Source organism: Vicugna pacos, chromosome 22 (genome assembly GCF_048564905.1).
Source record: "Vicugna pacos chromosome 22, VicPac4, whole genome shotgun sequence".
Classification (NCBI taxonomy): Eukaryota; Metazoa; Chordata; class Mammalia; order Artiodactyla; family Camelidae; genus Vicugna; species Vicugna pacos.
Genome location: NC_133008.1, coordinates 22395271 through 22419638, shown reverse-complemented (window position 1 = coordinate 22419638; position 24368 = coordinate 22395271). Strand labels below are relative to the sequence as shown.

General features: G+C 53.5%; 1 protein-coding gene across 1 annotated transcript in view; it reads left to right on the top strand.

Annotated features, from left to right (window-relative positions):
* Positions 1–24368, top strand: part of SIN3B (SIN3 transcription regulator family member B) — a 35878-nt gene that overhangs the window by 7965 nt on the left and 3545 nt on the right. The window contains exons 4-16 of the mRNA XM_072947439.1: positions 416–616; positions 3855–3998; positions 8696–8818; positions 9928–10017; positions 10469–10587; positions 13847–14054; positions 15464–15580; positions 16673–16911; positions 17647–17830; positions 20326–20929; positions 21118–21287; positions 23739–23912; positions 24182–24274. Of these exons, the coding sequence (XP_072803540.1) occupies positions 416–616; positions 3855–3998; positions 8696–8818; positions 9928–10017; positions 10469–10587; positions 13847–14054; positions 15464–15580; positions 16673–16911; positions 17647–17830; positions 20326–20929; positions 21118–21287; positions 23739–23912; positions 24182–24274 (2466 nt within the window). The remainder of the gene's footprint in view (positions 1–415; positions 617–3854; positions 3999–8695; positions 8819–9927; positions 10018–10468; positions 10588–13846; positions 14055–15463; positions 15581–16672; positions 16912–17646; positions 17831–20325; positions 20930–21117; positions 21288–23738; positions 23913–24181; positions 24275–24368) is intronic.

The following is a 24368-nucleotide window of genomic DNA, read 5'->3' as shown; positions in this document are numbered from 1 at the left end:
GGTGTGGGAAGACTTCTCTTTAAACAGCCCAAAGCTCTGCTCCAAAAAGAGTTAAACCACTCACTTTCTGTAAATTTCTCCCAAATGCTCATTTTTGAAAGTGTAGAGTGTGCGTCACAGTTTCACGTTCTTTGAATCTACTAGAAGGATCAGGCAGAGGTGAGTTCATGAGACCCTCCCAGGAACGCACGGGAGATCAGCATGCCGAGCAGGGGCTGTCTCCGTGTTCTGGGTGCCCCCACCCTGCTTCCCTCTCTCCAGGCCTCAAGAAGTCAGCTTTTTCTGCATCCAGTTGAAAAACTTGGCTCTGTGCTAAGTTTTGCCTGTTCCCATGCACAGTGGCTCAGTCTGGTGCTTCTCACTGTCTGTTTCCGGTGTCGGGCCCGCCAGTAACTCACTGTCACGTTGTTGTCAGGAGAATTCGCACAACCACAGCGACTGTGCCGAGAACTTCAAGCAGCAGATGCTGTATAAGGAGGACAAGCCGCAGGTGCCCTTGGAGTCAGATTCCGTGGAATTCAACAACGCCATCAGCTACGTGAACAAGATTAAGACCCGCTTTCTAGACCACCCAGAAATCTACAGGTCATTCCTGGAAATCCTGCACACTTACCAGGTAAGAAGTCTTAGGTCACACTTCCTTGTGGGTGTTTGTAGCATCATCCAATATTAGATGTGTCAGAAACATTCAGATTTTCTCATCTGAATTCATGAAATCCTGTAAAATTCTGATTAGCTCTTTTTTTGCATTAAATTTTTTCTGCTGTGGTAAAGTATATATAATGTAAAATGTAACCATTTTAACCATTTTTAAGTGTACAGTTCAGGGGCACTTAGTACATTCACATTGCTGTGCAACCATCACCACCATCCACCTCCAGAACTTCTTTTACCTTGAGCCAAAACTATCCCCATTGAACACTAACTCCTCGCCCCCTTCCCCAGGCCCTGGCAAGCCCCTTTCTACTGTCTGTCTATGAATCTGACTATTGTAGGGACCTCATATGAGTGGGATTGTACAGGATTTGTCCTTTGGTGACTGGCTTATTTCATTTGGCATAACACCCTCAAGGTCTATACATGTTATAACAGGTGTCAGAATGTCCTTTTTTTTTTTTTAAGGCTGAATAATGTTCCACCTTACAGATCTGTCTCCTTCTGTTTATCCATTCAACCGTCACCAGACACTTGGGTTGCTTCCACATTCTGGCTGTTGTGAATAACGCTACTGTGAACATGGGTGTACAGATGCCTGTTGGAGTTCTGTTTTGATTTTAATTTGCTCCTTGAGGCACCTCTGCACCCTCACTAGGGGAAACACATTAAAGGATTAAAAAAGAACTCAGGAAGTTTTCTTTTTGTAAGATGGCTTTGTTATTGTTTAGACAATAGAAGTACCCTCCATCTATGCTGATTACAACTGGGCTTGGTGCCAGGCGCTGGGTGGACAGAGATGAATGGTTGCTGTTGCTCTTTAGTTCAGTTTAGGGGTGGAAGGAACTTAGAAATGATTAGGGAGGAAAAGAAGGGACGTGTGTAGGAGAGGTGTCAGCCTCATCAGACGTCAGGGGTCAGAACCATCAGGTGAAAGGTGGACTCTTGGTGCCGGGGGCTGGAGCAAGTTCCCCTGTCAGGGAACTTGACAGGGAGTACAGGCAGGCCGGCGGCAAGGGATGTCTGTGCAGAGAGCTTGGACATCATCCTCACCCAGACGTACAGTGTCCGTGCCTTTTATGTTTCTAAGCAACGGAACCCACTTTTAAAAATGAAATCTTCTGTACAATCTGAATTTCTGTGTGAATTACCCTGATTTTAGATCATTGGCTCAGATTTTTAAAAGACTGTGAATAAACCTGGCTACAAATTACTGATGTTTTAAATCTCTGTCCCGCTCCCTTCTGAGCCCTTTTCCTCACCTCCCTGAACCTTGCGGTTCTAATCCATAAAATGGCTGTAATGCTGGTGGTGCCGACCCCAATTAAACGTGGTTAACTAAGGTCATTGATCTAAGCACAGTGCTTGCCTTGGGTCAGCCGTGGGCAGCCTTTCCCTTCTACAGCTTCATGCATATGTCATGCACCTGGATGAGCACAGCCAATTCTGCCCTGACGTCCCTAAAAATGACCGCTCTCCGCAAATTCACACCCTTCACGGGACTTATGGGAAAATGGGGTCTGGGCACGACATTCAGAAACTATTGGCACCATATTAGAAAAAGATAGGCACCTGCTAAAGACTGGTAGCGCCGTTGTACACACAGCAAACGGCTGAGCGTGACGTGAATGCTGCAGTGCCTCCGGCACTTGACCTTGGAGAAGACCTGAGGTTCACTGTGGACGTGGGTTTGGGAAGGTTGCAGCCTGTGGGTCACCGTGAGGTACCAGGAGGAGGTTTCCTGAAATGAGACTGGATGTTGTCACCCCAGACAGTGGCATGGTCTTAACATCTGAGGGGGGGTGGGGGTGGGGGGTTTGTGTGTTCCCACGTGGCTCGGCTCTGCCAGGTGCCCTTTCCCTCTGTCACCCCATGTGCCCCAGACAGAATCCTGCATCAGCAAATGCAAAATCCACACCACGCTCAAATCATTCCCTAGTACATGTCTCAGATTTGTGTTCAAAACAGGTATTAGAGCATCTGACTGTCTCTGTGGGGAAACTCCCAGCAGGTGCGTCCCTAGGTCAGAGCGTGTGCGCCTGAGACAGCATCATAGATGGTGCCACACTTCCCTCTGCCGATGGCACCGGCCTTTCTTTCCGCCTTGTCATGGGAGCGCCCAGTTCCTCACTCCCTCATCAGAAATCGACTGGCAGAGCCCTTATCCTCTTTGTCAGTCTGATGAGTAGAAATGTTGTGATGCTGTTTTAAATAGTATTTCTTCAGGCATCACTCAGTCTGATCATTGTTTCATCTGTATAGAGATGATTTGTGTTTATTCTCTGAACTCAGTGGTCTTTGCCGATTTTTTCTTTGGCTCTCAAGTGTCCCAGTAACTTTGGGCAGACAAGGGTGGAGGCAGTTTTTTCTCCCTCCTAAATAGGTGCTCTGTGTGCCCGGATTGGAAATGAGCTTTCCTCAGGGTACCAGGAGGGGAGGGCACACCAAGGGCGCCTTGTCTCTTCCCCTTTGCAGCTGTGGGTGGGCGGTGTCGAAGCCCTGCCCTGCCCTGCCCTCTGGGAGGGCCCGACACCGGCGCCTCTCTCTCCTCACGTTCTTGGGTGTACAGTTGAGGGGGACTGACTTCCAAAGGGCAAGGCCGCTTCTTGCCCTCTGGACCTGAGTCCCCTCTGGTCCTCATCTTGTTGCTTTAGGCTCCAGAGCAGTCTGTCTTCCTTCCAGAGTCTTAGTGACTCTGGGCAAACAGGTCCCTTGGCCTGTAAGTCTCTTGCCTTCCCTCTTCACCCTCTTCGCCTTCCGGACCCAGTGCTAGCTCCTCGCTCCCCCACCCAGCAGAACCAGCCCCCTTGCCCTCAGGAGGACCGTGGGTTTGCCACTGACCTCACAGGCCAAGTCCTTCCATGACCATGCCCCTCCCACGTCCCCTCCACGCTCCCAGCACAGGCCCCATCCGTGACCGGGGCTCAGGCTGAGTTGTGCCGTGGGGTGAAGACACAAGCACACAGGACTGTTCTCTAGAGCAGAGGGTGGGGGTGGGAGCCAGTGAGGGACACCCCGAGTTGTCAGCGGGGCAGCTGGCTGAGCCTCTCCTGGTGGCAGCAGTCATGGACTCTGCCAGTCGATTCTTTTGTGAGTCATCCCTCTGTCTCCTCCACAGTGGGATGCCTGAGTGTCACAGCCTGGGGTGCCTCCTGGTTGCTTGGCTAACGACTCATTTTCTCTTTCCTGAAAATCGGCAGAAGGAGCAGCTGAGCACGAAGGGCCGTCCGTTCCGAGGCATGTCTGAGGAGGAGGTGTTCACCGAGGTGGCCAACCTCTTCCGGGGCCAGGAGGACCTGCTCTCTGAGTTTGGACAGTTCCTGCCCGAAGCCAAGCGCTCCCTGGTGAGTTCAGAGCACCTGCCCCCGTCCCAGGCCACCTCCTCAGCAGTGCGGCTCCCAGGGCCGGGCCAGGTTTGTCCACTCCACGTGTGCCGGGTTCCTCCAGAAGCCACACAGGGCACAGACACCAGCGGACCCCAGTGCAGGCCCACCTCCACGTTGAGCTGGAGCAGATCCTCAAAAGGGCTTCTCTGGACAGACAGCTGGGTGGTGAGGGCTGACTTGGTGGTTTGGGAGGCAGAGAGTGTCCACCCTTGGAGACCTGCCTATAACCAGGGCCATGTGGGCAGGTGCAGGTCGGGGTCAGGCCCACCACCTCCCTCTCTGGAAGGTTCTGGTGGCGGGGGTAGGGTGGGGGCTGAGGCTTGGCAGTGAGAGCAGAGGGAGGGACCTGGAATGGGGAGTTGGGGGCACAGACTGCACCATCATCAGCCTTTTTCCCTTTGCTATGCCCAGAGGCCTGCTGGGCTGCCCTTTCCATTTCCTCTTTTTCTTTTCTTTTCTGTGAACTTACAGTTTTAAAATATTGAAGTAAAATTCATGTAACATGAAATTCACCATTTTTAAATGTACAGTTCAGTAGCATTTAGCATATTCACAACATTGTGCGGCCATCACCTCTGTCTACTTGCAGAACATTCCCATCACCCCAAAAGGAAACCTCGTCCCCATGAGCAGTCACTCCCCATCCCTCCTCCCCTGGACCCTGGCGATCACCACCTGCTGTCTCTGTGGATTTGCCCGTTCTGGACATTTCACACGTAGATGGAATCATACAACATGTGTCCTTTGGTGTCTGGCTTCTTTCACTCAGCAGAATGATTTTAAGGTTCATCCATGATGTAGCATTCGTCAGACCAGAACTTCATCCTTCCTGTGGCTGACCAGTAACCCCGCTGTGCTGATGAAGCACATTTGTTCATCCATTTCTCCACTGACGGACGCTTGGGCTGTTGCCACCTTTTGGCGATTGTGAATGGTGCTGCTGTGCACATGGATATACGAGGGTTTGTTTGAGTCTCTGTTTTCAATTTTTCTGGGTCTATACCTAGGAGTGAAATTGCTGAATTATATGGTAGCTCTATGCTTAAGTTTTGAGTAATTGCCAAACTGGTTTCCACAAAAACAGTGTGCCCTAATTGCTGTGATGGAAATTCCAGCAGTATGGTGACTAGAAGTGGTGAGAGCAGGCTTCCTCATCTTCTTCCTGATCTCAGAGGAAAGGCTTTCCGTCTTTCACCGTTGAGTGTGATGTAAGCTGTGGGGTTTTCATAGGCGCCTTCCTTTGCTTATGAAAAACCCCTCAAGGGGTTGAGGAAGGTCCTTCTATTCCTAGGTTGTTGGGTGCTCCATTTCCTCTTTTCATCCTTCTTCTTTGCCCTTGATGACAACTTGGGATGTGAGCACACTAGTCCTGCTCTCCCACCTTCATAGGTCACCACCACCTCTCCCAGGTCATGAAGATGCACTGGAGGCGCAGGGCTCGGGGGCAGCGGGTCTTGAAGGAAGGGACATAGGGGGCGACAGCAGTTTGAGTTTGAATGCCATTCAAGACTCTTGGTTAATCAGGCGGACCTCCAGTTGGAATTTGCCCCCGTATTACTGTCCCCAGGACACAGAGCACCATCCCTAAGAGGGGATTCCACCCAGAAGCACCTGATTCAGAGCCATGGAAGCTCTGTGCCCGTTGTGGGCTGACCTCAAGTCCGAGAGCTGAAACCAGTCTTTCCCACCCGCCCGGAGCCTTGGGTATCCTGGGGTCGGGGGCTGGGCAGAGCCCCGAGAGTGCACAGCCTGGGTTCCCTCAGGCGCTGGGCGCTGCAGGCAGACTTGAGCTGGCTGTGTCACCTCCCTGACCTCATTTCCTCCCCCCTCGCATGGGGCTGACCAGCCCTGCTCAGGTGGGGATTCGGCCAACTGTTTTCCTTTAAATGCTTGTTGCGGGGCCCAGCTTGTTGCTCAGTAATCTGGGAAGAGCAGCTGTGGGTGTGCGGGAAAGCAGGCCTAGAATCCAGGCTGCTGTCTCTTCCTCTCCTCCCAGGGCCTCCCTCTGTGTCTCTAGGGCCAGCCTGCTACCTGGCCTGCCAGACACCCTTGGGGAGAACCTGGGGAGGGGGGAGAACCTGGGGAGGGGTGATCGAAGCCCTTGTCTGGTGGTGGGTGCGGCAAGTGGAACAGGGGCTCACGATTGCACTCGTGATTCACATCTTGCTTTGTCCCCTCCCCGCTGCAGGGGCCATTTCCCCAAACCTCAGCTCCCTCGTCTAGGAAGTGGTGATGAGGATGGCCCCCTAGGCTGATCGGAAGCTTCCTTAGCCGGCTTCCTGCCTTTGCTGAGTCGTGCACCTCTGTAGACGTCGGAACCGCTTTGGGGGCAGGTGGGGAGCCCCCTCTCCCCGCGCCATGGGGACAGTGCACAGCATACCTGTGGTAACTGGTAGCGCTGGCAGTCTGTGCTGCTCGCGGGGGCTCTGCAGCTTTGCACCAAGAGCAGCCTGAATTCATGAGTTACCGTCTGGGGTCAGGGTGGGGTTCCGGTACAGCCGCTTGTCCTCCGAGGGCTGTGGTAGCATGCCCCCTGGTGGACATAACTCGGCATTTACGAAATTGGACCCTAGCAAAGCCCATCCTAGAAAAATGAGCATTTCTCTCAGAAAAGCACCTGCCCACACAGTTTCTTTAAATGATATTTGTTATCAATTCAGCAGTGTTTTTGTGTACATTGGGGGATTAGAGCTGTCGTGTACATTTTAAAAGATTGAATCAACTTTTAAAAATTAATAAAATGTCCATATAGAAATCTGTCGTATAAAGTGATCTTTATATTAATTTGAAGATTTCTATTTAAACTGCAGGAAAAAGAAACTAAAGGTGAAATTTGATATTGTCTTAATTAAACTGGACTGTTTGGCCTAGATCAGCATCAGCAGTTTTTCTAGAAAGGACCAGATAGTAAGTATCTTAGGTTTTGCAGAGCTGATAGTGTCCTTGGCCACAGGCCATGTGGTGGCGGATGGGTGTGGCTGTGTGCCAGTAAAACTTTATTTACAAATACAAGCTGAGCACGGCGAATTGCCAGCCCTTACCTGAATGATCTTTGAGGGGTCTTCTCCCTCAGGCGTTTGCACACTGGGACTTTTAACTAAAACATAAGAACTGTCTGAACTATTAGGGGAAGATTAGTGATGCTGCGCTTGCCTTCCAGCTGGGCGAGCAGTGGGCTCCCCACTTCCCCTGGCCTCCCCCACCCCAGGTCCTACTCAGCAGGTATCGTCACCCGCCCCCGCCTCCTTTAGGAATTGGTATCTGCACATGTTCTGGGATCTGTGATGAATACCAGTTGAGAATTTTTCCACTTTAGGTTCTTGGAGTAGCTTTGAGCCTTCGGATAACTGATTCTATAAAGAAGTTTAATCCCCTAAGGGACAGGTTTTGCCTGTAGTTAAACAAAAGGTCTTTATTATTATGATTACTATTATAAAAATTGTACATATTCATGAAAAAAATCAAGCATTAGTAAGAGTACCCAGTATGAAAAGTAGACTTCCCTCCTTCCTTGCCTCAGTTTCCCATTCTCCTCAGAGTTAAGCACTTAAAAGTGTCTTATATTATGTATCTTTCCAGAAATGTCATCTGAATATGCAAACAAATGTTTATCCTTTTTTAAAAACAGTGTCCTATTTGTTCTGCCCCTAGGGTTTTGGGTTTTTTTTCTTCCCCCATTTCACATAACAGTGTATCGGGTGTACCTACCCTTAGCGGTGACACAGGGGACACAGGGACACAGAGCTAAATAACACATCTGATGGTTACCCCTGTTTTGTTTGGATGCACCATGTTTTGTTCATCCAGCCCATGCTTCAGGCCAACGGCATGTCCTTCGTGCAGTGTCTCTGCGTACAGGTCCTGTGATGGGGTGGGTGCAGGCAGGGTGGTGGGGCTGACTGCAGGGTGCCTCCCCAGCCCTGCCCACGTCCTGCAGAAAAGCTACAGTCTGTCCACCGTAGCTGCTCTGACTTTCTTATGGATACAAATGCTGAATAGATCCTTTCAGAAGCATTCTTCATAATTATTGCCAACACCCGGACCTGCTACTCAATGCCTGGTGTAGAGAGCCTCAGAGGACTAGCGATAAGCTCCCCACCAAGTTATGATACTGCCCCCAAGATGCATTTTCTCATTCATACAAAGTGATACAAATTTGGCTGCAAGGCCCCCCAGGTGACCTGGCGGCTATCAGCTGCTTTCTCTTGCTGCCAGGGCTTTGTATATGCGGGTCCTCTCACCCGAAATGCTTTCCCTTTCTGTGGTGCACTCGAACACACAGTCAGAGACCTTGTCAGTGGTCTGTTGGGTGAGCCCCCGACCCCGAGGCCCAACTTCAGTGTCTCCCCACTGAGTCCTCCTCACCTGGCAGGACCCTTGTCCATCGACGCCTTTTGTGAGCCTTCTTCCAGCTTCCCTACATTGGACTGTGATGATCTGGGTACGTGGGTCTTTCCTCCAGTAAACGTGAGCATCTTAAGGGCTGTGATCACCTCGCATTGAGACAGAGCCCCTGGCCTGTGGCAGACAGTGCTCCCTGGAGCCAGGGGCTGAGCCAGAGGTGGTTCCGTGTGCTCAGATACAACGAGAACCAGCACTGACGGGTCCAGCTGTCTCCACCGCTAACCACCTCCTGTGTGTGTGTGTGTCCTTAGTTCACAGGAAACGGGCCGTGTGAAATGAACAGTGTCCAAAAGGGTGAGCACGAAAAGAATCTGGAACACAGCAAAAAGCGCTCTCGGCCCTCACTCCTCCGCCCTGTGTCTGCGCCAGCAAAGGTAACCATCAGCCGTGTACCGAGACGTCTGCTTGTGTGGGCACCTGGCAGCCTGGCCTTCTCTGACCTGGGGAGCAGCCCGCAGAGGCCCCGAGCAGCAGGCTTGAAGCAGGAGACTGAGTCCAGGCTCTGGTCTGGCTTGAAATCTGTTGGCTGTGGGACCTGGGGGGAGTCAGCTCACCTCTAAGGTGGCCGCTCATCTATTTCCCTGTTCACAAGGTTGTGTGAGAGGAGTGTTACCTTCTCCCGCGGAAACAGGATGTCCTGCTCAGTCTGCTCCTTTCACCATCACAGCTCTTCCACGGCAGGGCCCCACGTACAGCTGTGCGGATCGGCACTGCACAGGGCGCCCCACTCAGGGGTGAGAGGCACCGAGATCCTATGATTTTCTAATTATTTCATTCTCTGTGCATTTAGTAATTGTCTTTCTACTATAAGGAAGAGCCTTTTCTTCATCTCCATTTAATTACGTACATCAGTCTGGACTCCAGGTTATAATCCAGAACATTCAGTGTTTATCTAGATACCTAAACTGTCTCGGCTTTGGCCAATGAGGTCCCTTTGGGCTGGCTCTTGTGTCCTTTTGACACATCTCCATCATTCTTCAGACATTTGGGGGATGGTTTTGTAGCGTCCTCGATGCCTCAGGAGTGTGGCCAAGTTCAGGTCTCAGTCCAGCGTAGAGACATGTCTTCACAGAGATTTAAAACCTGGGCTTCTGCAGGATCCTGGTAGTGTTGTCCCCTTCCCGTCACCATCACAGCCCCCGAGACAAGACAGGCAGGGGAGGGGTTTCTAATATTGTGTCTAGGGGCACGTCTCCCTTACTCTTCTTCCTCTGTGACGCTTCTGCCTGTTATCAAAAGCCCTAAACTGCTGAGATTTCGAACTCGGATTGCTGGCAGGGTGCTTGTATGACCTTTATTCTTAATTAGGACATGGAGGCTAAAGTGGGTGGTCCTGAGAAGTGTATCCACAGGGGTCCCGGGCAGATCTCACCCAGCACCTGCCAGGCTCTCGTCGGGAGGGCTCAGTGTCGCCGATGTTGTGACTAACAGAGATGGACGCCGGGTGCGCAGAGCATCATTGGCGCAGCATTTCTCTCCACAGAAGAAAATGAAACTCCGTGGTACCAAAGACTTGTCCATCGCTGCCGTGGGGAAGTACGGGACTCTGCAGGAGTTCTCCTTCTTTGACAAGGTGAGCGGCAGGGCCGATGACCTCTGGGCCTGCTCCCGTCCAGGCTGGCCTTACCCAGCTCACATCTGAGCAGGTTGGGGGGGGAGCAGTGGCAGGTGGCCAGTGGCGGCCAGCGGGTGGGAGGTAGCAAACAGGTGGGAAAGGAAGAGCTCGAAGCCCATGCTGAGTTTGAGAACACGTCAGTCACTTGGAAGCTGTGTGGCTTTCCTAAAGCAGGGATGGTCCTGGGGGTCCTGCCCGGAGTCAGCGGGCAGAGCCAGCCAGATGGCCCTGTGCACGTGCTGAGCCGGGAATTGCCGCACCGAGAGCGGTCCCCTGCAGACCACAGCTGGTCCCTTTAGAGCATTCCTGTGTTGGTGGCTCTGTGCACCTAGTGATACCTAATTGAGCTGGCTCAGGAGCGGGGCTTGGGCCTGGCAGGGGCCCCCTGACTCGCTCACTCTCCCCGCAGGTGCGCAGGGTGCTGAAGAGCCAGGAGGTCTACGAGAACTTTCTCCGCTGCATCGCACTCTTCAACCAAGAACTCGTGTCTGGCTCCGAGCTCCTGCAGCTGGTCAGCCCGTTTCTAGGGTGAGTGACACTTCCCTGGGCTCCCCTCGTGGGTTTTGTTTCTGTAAATTCCTTTCACCCTTCTTTTGCTATTGTTTTTGGAAAATGGTATATGTGGCTTTTCGATTTTATGTTTTAGTGGAAATTGTTATGGAGGTCACACAGGTCCTCCTGCAGTTGTAGGAAAGGACACAGACCCTGGGAAGCGTCCCCCCCACAGTGACATGTGTGTAGTCAGCATCACAACCAGGACGTTGACATTCACACAACCCACCCATCTTCTCAGGTTTTCTGTTTTACTTGTGCATGTGTGTGTGTGTACAACTCTGTCACCTGTGAAGGCTCGTGTGTCCACCACAGTCCAGATACCGAGCAGCTTCAGAACCACGAGGATCTTTATGTTGGCCTTTGATATCCACACCCACATCCTTTTTGAGCCCCAAGCCCCTGGCAGCCAATAACCTGTGCTCCAGCTCTAAAGCACACAGAGCGAAAGGATTATGTAAATGGAATCATACGGTATGTCACCTTTCAGGGTCAGCTCTCTTCACCCAGCATAATTCCCTGGAGATTCGTTATGGGTTTTAAAATTCTAACAATGAGAAATTGCCAGGAAGGGTGACATGAGTGCTCAGCATCCCTGCTGCCTGGGTGAAAGCCCCGTCAGCAGCTCAGCCGCCCGCTCCCAGCCCAGCCGCCCCCGGAGGTGGCAGCGCGTGCACAGCTCCCTGTTCTTTGGGAGGAGGAGTCTGCTGGCTCCCAGTATGCTTCCCGCTCACCAGCTCTGTCACGCCGAGCACGTTCCTTAGCCAGTCTGAGCCTCAGTTTCCATGCCATCAAACGGGAGTCATAAACATACCTACACAGGGTTTCAGAAAGCTCTGGGTGGGCTCTGTGTGCAAGACCCTTAAAATAACATCTCGAACACCATGAGCTCACTTTATTCATGACTGTGTGCGACATCCTGTGTAGCCCCCAAGACAACCCCAGAGGCAGGTGCTATCCGAGCCCCTTTCTATTAATTAAGAACACTTTTTAAACTTTTTTTTTAATGTAAAATAAAACACAGATCTGGGAAACCACATAACAGAAGAACAGCTTGGTGAGTCATTATTAGACAAACGCCGCTGCACCCACCACCCAGGTCACAAATGGACCTTTGCCAGCCCCCAGGAGCCCCTCCACGCGCCGTCCCAGTCTTGCTCCCTCCCTCAGCTGGGGAGCGACCTCCCTGCACCAGTTATGGTGTAGCCACCCAGGCGGACACCACCAGATACACAGCCCAGTCTCACCTTGTCGTCTGGGCTTTGTTTTATATTATATCTCTAAGTCCCTCTTCATCTCTGGGTTCCCCCTCTGAACTTACTCCTCACTGTTTCTGTGTTGGCGCCTCCCCAGTGAAGGAGCACTTTGCTGACTGCATCTCCACGGTCCCCCACATCCCTCTGTCCGTCAGGAGGCAGTATTCTCTGAGTTCTTTGTGGCTCATTCATTTGTCTTCATCCACTGGGGGTTGCAGAAGAGCATCTCAGCAATATTTCTCACCTTTCAGTGGCCCAGGGTAGATGCTTGATTTCTCCCTTAATTACAGTGTCAGGGTAAGAAGTCGCTTTCTTGTCTCATCAGGACGAATTTTTGGGCATTGTATGAACTCATGGACTTAAATACATTCGACGTGTCTCAGTATATTTTAAAGCTGAAAGATACTGAATGCCTCTCACTTTCCCCAGGATAAGCTCTCATATGACAGCTTTGCATGGTGACGGGCAAGTTCATTTTTCGGGGGGAGGCTTTTATTTATTTATTTATAATGGAGGTACTGGGGATTGAATCCAGGACCTCATGCATGCTAAGCACTCACTCTGTCACTGAGCTACACCCTCCGCTGCCGACCCAGCATTTCTTAGACCCGCGTGACCGTGTTTAGCACCCGCACAGCACTGCCTGACTTGTGTGTAGCGCGGTTTTCTCAGCAGGCTCTGTGATGATGTTTGTCTCCAGTCTCTCCCTGTCATCGCTGCTGAGCTCCTGCCCGTTGTGCTGGGATCATCAGCGGTTGAGTCAGGGTCATCAGGAAGTGCTTCTTGGTGGTCCTGAGGGTGTACACGGGTCAGGGTGATCTTTTCACTTGGACTAACTTCCTGGGGCTGCTAAAAATCTGTAAACACTGAAAGATCACCCAGAGCAGGATGGCGGCATCACACAGTCTTGGCTAAAATGTGGCTGGCTTTTTACATGGATTTGGACACGAGCTCATATTGAAGTTTGTCTCTGGAGCTCAGAGTCTGGTGCTCCCTCTTTGCACATGTGTGTTTCTTTCTGGGTTTGCACACCTATGGGAGGCTTAGCACAGTGGCCCAGAGAGCTGCCACCTGGTGACGGCACAGCTGGAGTTGGGGCTGGAGAGGGACTGCAGGGTAACCCTCCCCTTCAGAGTGTAACCTTGGGCGTCCTCTGCACTGATTTTGTTGATGGCTTCCCTCCCTGCATTTCTGTTGGCTTGTGAGTTTTCCTTGTGAGCTGGGTTGTCATGGGGTCCTTGCAGGCAGGCTGCAGCAGACAGCCACCTCGAGGGCATGTAGTTAATGAAGGCAGACTACCTGGCTTAGTCACGGCAAGATCACCACCGCAGCTGTCCAAACACCTGCCCCCTTTTCATAGGATTTGATATTTATTTAAATGTAAATCCAGGTGACGTTGGGGGTCAGTTGCATTAAAATCTTCCCATCGACAGGCACAACCATTACACTATGACTCCTGAGAATTTGTCAACAGAGGATTTTCTGGGGAGGAGTCTCCCTCACGAGAGAGGAGGGCTCTGGAGCAGGGATGGCAGACTTTATCTGTCATGGCCAAGGGTCACTGCTACCCAGCTCCTGGCATTGTGCACAGGTAGCCACAGGCAGTACCAAGTGTATGGGCATGACTGTGCATCAATAAAACTTCATTTGCAGACAGATGTGTGTGTGTTGACCATAGCTTACTGACCCCTGGCCTAATGTCCAGCCTTTTTCAGTCAAGGAACATCACTACCCCAGCTTCTGCCAGTCTCGGTCATCTTCTCTGGAGTGTTTCAAGGACCTTCTGCAAGTGGTGGGGCCTGGTCATTGACAATGGGGTCGGGGCAGGTTCGCACACGTAGTGGCTTTACACATCTGATGTTCGTTCTGCCTCTCGCTCCTCCTCCCCGATGCTGAATTCTGACCACCTTTAACTGGCTACATGAAACCATTCTGCAATCTCTAGATGCCGACTTAACCATTTGTTTTTATTTCCAAAGGAAATTTCCAGAACTCTTTGCACAGTTCAAGTCCTTCCTGGGGGTGAAAGAGCTGTCCTTCGCGCCCCCCATGAGTGACAGATCCGGGGACGGAATAAGCCGGGAAATCGACTACGCCTCGTGCAAGCGCATCGGATCCAGCTACCGGGCGCTCCCCAAAACCTACCAGCAGCCCAAGTGCAGCGGGAGGACAGCCATCTGCAAGGAGGTAGCGCTTCCCAGGGGCTCATGTCAGCTTATGTGGTGCGTGTGCCTCACCCCACGCCTCCCGCACCCAGTGTTCTGGATGGAAGACTGAATGTTGATCCCCAAGACATTGAATAATGGATAGTGCGGGGATGTGGCGAAACAAAATGCCTGACCAGAGGTGGTGGTTTCTTACTCTTCTGGTGGTTCCTGCCAGCCCCAGAGCACACGGCGCCAGCGTAGGAGTTGGCTCATTCCTCCATCGTGTAGACTTAGAGTTATTTCTGCCGTGGCTCGCTGCCCTCAGCAGTTTCTGTTAAGCTTGACCAGTGAACCCTTTTTCAAAGTTAGTAGATAGGCTGTTACTGCATTGCCAGAATTCAAGAGTGCCTGCTGGATTCCAGGATATGTCGTCTAGGAGTCAGAAGACTATGGCCTATGACCCAATCCGGCGCACTGCCTGTGTTTGTAAATAAAGTTTTATTGGCACACAGACATGCCCATTCATTTACACACCGCCTGTGGCTGCTTTACCAGGACAAAAGCAGAGTTGAGTACAGGCATACTTTGGAGATATCGTGGCTTCAGTTCCAAACCACTGCAAAAAAGCAGATATTACAGTAAAGCCAGCCACACATATTTTGGTTTCCCAGTGCACATAAAAGTTACGTTTATACTATACTGTAGTCTATTAAGTGTGCGATAGCATCATGTCTAAAAACACCTTATATACCTGAATTTAAAATACTGTAGTGCTGGGGGAGGGTGTAGCTCAGAGGTAGAGCACATGCCTAGCATACACAAGGTCCTGGGTTCAATCCCCAGTACCTCTATTAAAGACTAAAAAAGAAAGAAAAAACTTAATTACCCCCCCACAAAAAAATTTTAAATACTTTATTGCTGAGATATGCTGACCATAATCTGAGCCTTCAGCAAGTCACTGATCACAGATCCCTATAACTAACAAAAATGATGAAAGAGTCTGAAATATTGTGAGAATTACCAAAATGTGCCACAGAGACAAAGTGAGCAAATGCTTTTGGAAAAATGGCACCTATAGTCTTGCTCCATGCAGAGTTGCCACAGACCTCCGTGTTATTTTTTTAAAAAGCCAAATCTGTGAAGCAGAATAAAATGAGGCATCCCTGTAGACCTGACAGACCAGATGACCTGCAAAGCCTAAAAGATTTATTATCTGGCCCTTTAGGAAGAAAGTTTGCTGACCCTGAAATAGTATGATCTGTTCACTTGACCAAAGTCATGTTTTCTCTTAAAACCACTTTAAACTTAATTTTATTGGTATGATAAGGTAACTTCCTGTAAAATTAGGGGTTGTTACTTATCCTCATATCTTCTACATGGGACCACCCTGTAAACCATCGTGGCTGCGGGGCCCTGGCACGCCGGTGACGGCGTTTCCTCTTGGCGCAGGTGCTGAACGACACCTGGGTGTCCTTCCCCTCCTGGTCAGAGGACTCCACCTTCGTCAGCTCCAAGAAGACGCCCTACGAGGAGCAGCTGCACCGCTGTGAGGATGAGCGTTTTGAGGTGCGTGTGTGGGTGCCGCGGGGCCCTCCCAGCCGGCCCCACTTCTGCACCCGGGGACGTATCCTGACGGTCCTTCACCCCTCTAGCCCCCTCCAGAGTATCGGGGATCCCAGTGCTCCCCAGCGGGGGCAGCTCCTGAGAGCAGCCCTTTCCCACCTCGCTGGCCGCCGGGCTTTCTAGGTCACGCTGCTTTCTCTTTCTGCTTTTTCAGTATGTGTGAGTGTGTGTGTCTGTTTCGTTCATTAAAATTAGGTTCGCTTAAGTTAATTTTTTAATAAAAACTTGTACTGAGGTCATTGTAGATTCACATGCAGCGTGAAAAATAACAGAGCGATCCCAGTATCCCTTCCCCAGTGGTAACAGCTTGTGGATCTCTGGCCCGGTGTCACAGCCAGGAGGTTGACATTGACCCAGCCTGTAATATTCACATCTCCCCAGTTGGACTTGTACCCTGGTGGAGGTGGGAGTATTGTGCATAAGTGTGTGCACGCATATCCTTTGTGTATCCAGCACCACAGGCAAGACACTGAGTGAACAGTTTCCCCACGGCTAGGATCCCTCGTGCTGTCCCTTTACAGCCCTACTCTCCTGCCTCCCCAGTTCCCAGGAACCACTGACCTGTCCTCCACCTCGTTCACTTTGTCCTAAATGGAATCAGTCATGTGGGATGTAACTGGGGGATTGGCTCCCCTCAGCACGTATTCTGGAGAGTCACCCCAGGGGCTGTGTGTACCATGCGTCCCTTCTTTATTGCTGAATGTAACGTGCTTTGATGCCTGTGAAGAGTGTCAGCCCAGGAAGTGTACCCCTCAGATGGGTCCACTAGTGACGAGCGGCCCATGGGTCTCAAGTCTGTGGGTGCCGAGTCCTGCGTCGCCTCTACTGGCTGCGCCATTGCCCAGGTCCGGACCACACCCCTGGAACCAGCTGTGCTCGCTCTGGATCCCCGGACCCGCGTCAGGGCCACCACATCCTGATGTCCGTCATCCCCTCCTCAGCTCTGTCTGCCCATGCCTTCTGCCGGCCCAGGCCCGTCCCCAGGGCCACACTGACCCCCTGACAGCTGACCCCTTTCTGCCTTCTTTTCCATAGTTAGACGTTGTCCTGGAGACCAACCTGGCCACTATCCGAGTGCTGGAAAGCGTGCAGAAGAAGCTGTCCCGGATGGCGCCGGAAGACCAGGAGAAGTTCCGGCTGGACGACTGTCTGGGGGGCACGTCGGAGGTGATCCAGCGCCGCGCCATCCACCGCATTTATGGCGACAAGGCTCCAGAGATCATCGAGAGCCTTAAGAAGAACCCTGTCACCGCTGTCCCTGTTGTCCTAAAAAGGTGTCCTCACACTTCTGACCGCCCTGCCCACCACAGGGAGCTCCCCAGGAGCTCTTTGGTGCTGTTTGTCACAGGTGTAATGTGAGGGGGTCCTGGGGGTCTCAGCCTGCTTTGCTGTGTATTCTAGTCTTCCTTCACCTCCCTGTTCCTTTCCCGAGAGGAAAGTGCGACTGTTACTATTGTTTGTGTCCTTCTAGAACTTTCTGCCACGCACATAATCATATCTAAGCATGAAAAGTAACCATTTTAAGGCACAAATGGGACCCGTTCTATATCATGGATTTATCTAATCATACATTTTGGGAACCTCACTGTGCTGGTTAACAGATACTAAGCGTCTGCCCTCGGCCAGGGGCTGTGCCCAGCCCTGGGGCTGCAGAGCTGAACAAGCCCAATGCAGTCCCTTTCCTCATGGGGTTCAAAAGTTGAGCAGGGAGCCCAGCGGTCTAGCCAACAGCTGCATGGAGTGCAGTCCGTGTTGTGGGCCAGGACAGGGAGGAGGTCCCAGGACAGCGCTATTTGAGAAGCTCTTAAACTGTCTGTGTGGGTTCTAAGGGCCCTTGCTCCCCTCCCTCCTTCAGCCAGCGCAGAACCCTCTGCATAGGCCAGGAGCTGGCAGGCCCGAGTTTAGAACGCTTTCGGCGGGTCTGTGGGTGAAAGACAGGCTGGTGCGGGCAGGGATGAGTTGGGTGGGCGCCCAGGCTGTCCCTGTGCTGAGCCCCTCTGACCCTGCAGGCTCAAGGCCAAAGAGGAGGAGTGGCGGGAGGCCCAGCAGGGCTTCAACAAGATCTGGCGGGAGCAGTATGAGAAGGCATACCTCAAGTCCCTGGACCACCAGGCCGTGAACTTCAAGCAGAACGACACCAAGGCCCTTCGCTCCAAGAGCTTACTCAACGAGATAGAGAGCGTGTACGACGAGGTGAGGCTCCCCGCCTCGGGCAGACGGCCAGCCCTCTGTGTCTGTTGTCCTCGCAGGGCTGCGTGCGGGTGAGGATGGCTGCTGCTGTGGCACCCAGCCTCGGGCTGGCCAGGAGGGGCCTTAAAGCCACTCTGCCACTGTCAGCAGAGGGCTCTCCCCTCCTGCTCCCCTGCCCCATGGGCCTCGATGGACCAATACTAGCAGCTTTCCTTTCCTACCGCTGACTGTGCACTGTGCACTGTTAGAACCCTCAGAAGGAATATCTCAACTAACCGTTGTTCAGAGACCTTATTATGTAGTACCGTTAGGGTCCCGATTTTAGCAATGCGGGGACTGTGGCACAAAACGTGGCCACTCCAACCCCTGGGGCGCTGCCTCCAGCTGCCACACTGCCTTCTTCCCAGCTTCGGTGTGATCTGCCTCATGGCCTGAACTGAGGCTGGCCAGGCTCTCGGGCTTGAGGATTTGGGCTTCAAAAAATGCATGCAGGGTTGTGGGAGACCAAGGTGGGAAGCCTGGCCGGGAGGCAGTGGCTGCTGGATGTGGCTGTCAGGGAAGGAGGGGTCACTGCTCCTGGGCTCTGCCCAGGTCACAGATGGGACAGCATCACTGACCACGTGCCCACCTGGTAGGGTCACTCATTACCCCCACTTCCTCCCAGAGCCCTGCACAGTCAGCAGTCGTGCCTCCTCTTACATTGAGGAAATTGGAGGAAGAGGAGCCAGGCCGCTGGCCAAGGCCTCTGGGCTCTGGGGCAACACAGCCAAGGGCCCGTCCTGCCCAGAGCTCGTGTTACTCCACACAGCTGTGGAGACCACCTAAGGCGGCAGCCTCAAGACCCCCTTCCCTCCTGCCTCCCTCCCCCAGGCAGTGCCCACCTCTCAGCCCCAAGCTCCACTCCACGGTCTGGCCTCCTCGCTCTAGTCCTCCAGTTGGTCCTTGAGGCCTAAGACCCCCACGGAATCCGTGGTCAGCATCAACCCGCCACTGCCACCACTGAGTCCCGCAGGTCCTTCCCTGGGGTCTGAGAAGAAGGGGACAGTAGAGTGGCCTGGTGGCCTAGAGAGCTCTGCCTGCATGGTCCTTTATGCTCTGGGAAGTGAGACCCTCACTGTCGTGTGGTTAACAGAGGACAGTCTGTGTTATGTGCACCAGAACTTGCTCCAAAAAAGGAGTTTTTGAAGGGTGTGAATGAGAAGGGGACTCGGGAAGCAGTAGGACTAAGGTCACACTGAAGAACCAGGAGCAGGGCTGAGCTGCAGCGTCCGTGCCCCACCTCTCCCCGCCCGGACCCCCCAGACTCTGCCCTTCCCCGCCAGTAAGAAGGACAGATCTCTGGCTGCTGCAGATTTCACAGTTAATAAAGGAGCGTGACCTCTGATGGAAGGAAACATGAGTTACTGACCCCGGGAAGCCGAGGCCCTGGCCAGGCAGACAGCCTGGGAGGCCCTGGCCATTTCCCGCTGGTCACTCGTTCTGTGGGTGTCTGAGGCCCCTCGGTGCTGCACCCTGGGCTGGTCATTGAGAGCAACAAGGAGACCTGGTCCTGCCCTCGGGAGCTCCCTGCCTATAGGGACAGTGACCACACACTTCTCCCCAGGACCTGGGTGCGTCTGCCTCTATGCCTGGTGCCGGGGGACCAGGAGAGCGCTGTGTGGGGCTGACATCGGCAGGCGGCTCAAGGCAGTCTGGAGGAAGTAGTATTTATCTTCAGGTTTGCAGGAAGAAGAGTCATTGGATAAAGATGGAGGGGAGGGGTGAGTCCAAGGATGCGGTTTTCCAGGGAGGAAAAACAGATGGGCACACGCGAGGGTCCTGTGCACAGCAGGATAAGCTCAGCACCCCCACGGCAGCAGAGGAGTGTAGGGTTGTGTGCCAGGGTCGAGGTCCTCTCCCGCGTAGCCTGGGCAGGCCTGAAGGGGTGACTAGGGCTGACCGTGCTCCTGTGGGCCAAATGGCTCTGGGCTCAGGGAGGAGAGTGGTTGGAATGGGCTGGAGAACAAGAGCTGGCAGGTGGGAGACTTGTGCTGGCCCAAGTGATGGTAGGACCATGGAGGGGCTGGAGGCAGGTGGGGAAAGGACAGAGGCAGGGGACACTAGGGGGTGGTGATGGGTCAGGTGTGCAGATCTGGCAGGGAGGGGCTAAGTGTGAGCAGTCACAGGTCTTCTGGGGTCTGGCTGAGTGTCTGTAAGTGAATGATGGTGGGCAGAGGGGCCTGTGGTCCTCCCTAAGTCTTCCTCATCCTCAGGGAGAGCTTGGACTGGGCAGCCTGGGTCAGCTGGAATCGGATAATCGGGGTGCTGCTCCCTTTGTTTTCCCCAGCCTCGAGGCACTGCTGCAGGCCTTGGTAGTGAGCTTGGTGCCATTCTGGTCCCAGAGCTGGGGTGGGCCCCAGACCAGGGTATGATGCCCTTAGAGTCCCATGGCCCTGGGCCCCCGACTTGGAGTTCTCCCAGCAGGTCGCTTCCTGCCTAACAGCCACCCGTCTCCCCAGCACCAGGAGCAGCACTCGGAGGGCCGCAGCGCCCCCTCCAGCGAGCCGCACCTCATCTTCGTGTACGAGGACAGGCAGATCCTGGAGGACGCGGCCGCCCTCATCAGCTACTACGTGAAGCGGCAGCCTGCCATCCAGAAGGAGGACCAGGGCACCATCCACCAGCTGGTGCACCAGTTTGTGCCCAGCCTCTTCTTCTCCCAGCAGCTGGACCTGGGGGCATCCGAGGACTCCGCCGACGAGGGCAGGGGAAGCCCCCAGGGGCAGAGCACAGACCCCGGCGACCGGAAGAAGCCAGCTCCAGGGCCGCAGAGCAGCCCCCGAGAGGAGAAGGGGGCTGCGGGCGAAGCGCCGGCTGCCGAGCAGCCACCGCCACAGCACAAACCCCTGGACGATGTCTACAGCCTCTTCTTCGCCAACAACAACTGGTACTTCTTCCTGCGCCTCCATCAGACCCTGTGCTCCAGGCTCCTGAAGATCTACCGCCAGGCGCAGAAGCAGCTCCTGGAGTATCGGACAGAGAAGGAGAGGGAGAAGCTGCTCTGTGAAGGCCGCCGGGAGAAGGGCAATGACCCCGCCATGGAGCTGCGGCTGAAGCAGCCGAGTAAGCCCTGGGCCCCAAGGTGCCACCACCAGGCTCGCCTCTGGGAGCCGGGAGGGGAAATGGGCCAGGTGAGCCGTTAGGAAGCCTGTGACGGGAGATGTGGACGTGTTCAGTGAAGACTCCAGGTCCTTCTGGGTGGGGGCTTGTGCGTGCTGGGCCCTCGGCAACCGCGGTCCCCACCCCTCCAGGTGAGGTGGAGCTGGAGGAGTACTACCCGGCCTTCCTGGACATGGTGCGGAGCCTGCTGGAGGGCAGCATCGACCCCACACAGTACGAGGACACCCTCAGAGAGATGTTCACCATCCACGCCTACGTGGGCTTCACCATGGACAAGCTGGTGCAGAGCATCGCCCGGCAGGTGAGTGGGCAAGGGGTGAGCGAGCAGGTGGCAGGAGGCTGGGACTCTGGGCTGGGCGGGACCTCCCTGCAAGTCCCTGCCAGTCCCTGGGTTGTAAACCAGCCTTTCCTTTGCTCCTATGCCTGTGGTTGGCCCCATGGTTGGCACCTTTCCTTTTTTTTTTTTTCAATTAAGGTAAAGTTCACGTAGTGTGAAATTCACCACTTTAAAGTGAACAATTCAGTGGAATTTAGTACATTTACAGTGTTGTGCAACCATCATCTCTGTCTAGTTCTAGAACATTTCCATCATCCCAAGAAGAAACCCCATCCCCATTAGCAGTCACTTCTCCCCTAGCCCCTTTCTGCCTCTGTGGACTTACCTGTTCTGGACATTTCACGTAGGTGGAATCATACAACACATGGACTTCAGTGGTTTCTCTCACTCAGCATCGTTTTCAGGATTCCTCCACATTGTAGCACATGTCAGTACGTCATTCCTTTTTTGGCTAAATAATATTCCACTGTGTGGATAGACTGCACTTTGTTATTCCACTCATCTGCTGATGGACACTTGGGTTGTTTCCATCCTTTGGCGATGGTGGCTAGTGCTGCTGTGGATGTGCGTGTGGATGTGCGTGTTCGAGCTCCTGTTGACAAACCTTCCGTGAGGGTGATTGGGCAACATGTGAAGAGCCTCAGGCCGCTTCTGGAGGGGAAGTATTGGTGACGTTCCTCAGCATCGCCCACAGCTGAAGGTCAGCAAGAGGAAGTTGGTCGTATAAACATAAGCAGCAGAGCCCAGATAAGTCAGAGGTGGTTCCGGGACATGGGTCCCGCTTGGTGACCACTGGAATTGTTGTTCAGCGTGAGTTTCATTTCTTGATTATCAAGTAAGGCTGCTCGCTGTAAACTGGAAAAGACGCCAAGGAAAGAATAACGTCATTACTCTCCCAGCCAGATACGGTCACTGGAAACATTCTAGAAGTGGCATTTCCGTCCAGGTTTTAAAGATTTCTTATGATGTCAACAAAACACATACAGAAGCGTGCTGAATGGTGAGCATGCAGCTCGGTGGGTCATCACAGATGTCCCACCCGTGCCCCTTCCCAGCCACTCCCACTCGTGGACACCCACGGCCAATTTCTGACGCTGAGATAAGAGTCGTGGTTTTGAAGCTGTGTGTAAAGGCAGCATCTGGCTGCATCCAGGCAGCGTGATTCTGTGAGATTCCTCTCTGTTGTGATGCCCGTGGCTCCATCATCCGCCTGGGAGTCCAGGGACGAGCTCCCGTTTGGGCCCTTGGAGCAGCGCTCTGCATCCCCTGTGGGCCATCTGTGTGCATTTCCTCCGCTCCCCCAGGTTGGAGGGGTACTCAGGCTGGCACAGCCAGCTTTGGGGGCAGTTTCCAGGTTCCTGGCGCGTTCTGTGTCTTGCCCTTCTTGCCCAGTAGGTGATCTCTCTCATCTGTCTCCTGGGCTGAGGCAGTCAGCCCCTCAGCAGGCCACCACCCAGGACAGAGGCTCCATCTGTAGCCCCAGAGGGGTTGGACCAGATACTTTGATTCATGCAATTTTTTTTTAAAGAAAAGCTCCCTCTCTTCACTAATGTCTCTTGTAAATACAAACCTGTTAAGAAGAGACAGCGATGGAAGTGGGTTTGTGTAGCTGGAGCCACAGTGAGGGCTCACAGGGCCCCTCCGCGTGACGGCTCTCACCTGCAGGGTCGTGTCCACACTCCTTATGCCTTTTTGTGTATTTTTTTAATCAGCGTTTCTTATTTTCAGTAACAGCAGCTAGTGTTGACTGGAAACATGCTGTGTGCCAGGCACCACGTGAGGCCCACGTGTGTCCACGTCATGGCGTTCACTCAGCAAAGAGACCCACAGAGAAAAGCCCGAGGCCCTGAGTCTGTTGCAGCCTGTCGGGGCCCGGCTTGTGCACAGAGGGGCCGACTCCCACCAGCTCAGTCTAACCCTGCAGCCTCCTCTGTTTCCAATACCTGTCTCTTCCCAAACCTAAAGGTTTTACATGTATTTTTAAAAATTAAAGAAATTAATTGTGTTTATAGCTGAACATTTAGGAGGAAATAACCATCTGCCATGGCACTGTTTTTAGGTTATTACCACCCCCATTTTGGTACATTTTCTTGTGTATTTTTTCTGGGTGTTTCTCACCCAGGCAAGGTTGCTGCTCTGCTCTGCTCTCATCTGGTCTAGTTTGGTCTGCTCTGGTCTGGCCTGGTCTGCTCTGGTCTGGCCTAGTCTGGTCTGGTCTGCCCTGGTCTGCCCTGGTCTGATATAATTTGCTCTGGTTTGCCATAATCTGGTCTCCTTTGGTCTGGTCTGGCCTGGCCCACACCCAGCATGGAGGTTGGATCCTGGCCTCCACCCCCACTGTGTGGGGCTGGGGCATGTCTCACCCCTGCTGGGGGCACACACACCAGGCACCCACGGGCTCACCCTTCCCGGCAGCTGCACCACCTCGTGAGCGACGACGTCTGTCTGAAGGTGGTGGAGCTCTACCTGAATGAGAAGAAGCGGGGTGCTGCCGGCGGGAACCTGTCCTCCCGCTGCGTCCGCGCCGCCAGGGAGACCAGCTACCAGTGGAAAGCCGAGCGGTGCATGGCTGATGAGAACTGCTTCAAGGTGAGGCCAGCCCTGCGCAGCCCCACACAAGGCTGGGGTGCACGGGAGGGTGCCCACGGCAGGGGGGGGCTGGCCAGTTCTGTGCGCTCCTTCCACTGGGCCTCTGGATGCTGGCCCCGGCCCCGGCAGGCGCCCCGCCTGTGGTCCCTGGAGGAAAGATGGGGCTTGGAGGCTGGTGGAAGGGGGTCGTTGATGACCTTTAGACCTTGTCCTCTGTCAACCTGGGCTTCTCCTGGGGCGTCAACCTATCCATCCGCCTCCTTCCCCAGGTGATGTTCCTCCAGCGCAAAGGGCAGGTAATCATGACTATAGAGCTCCTGGACACCGAGGAGGCACAGACGGAGGACCCTGTGGAGGTCCAGGTGAGGACTGCAGCCCTGTGTGTGCGCCTTAAGGGCACCATCGCGGGCAGCATTGTGAGGCTCCCATCCCGGGAGCCCGTGCACACGCTGGCCA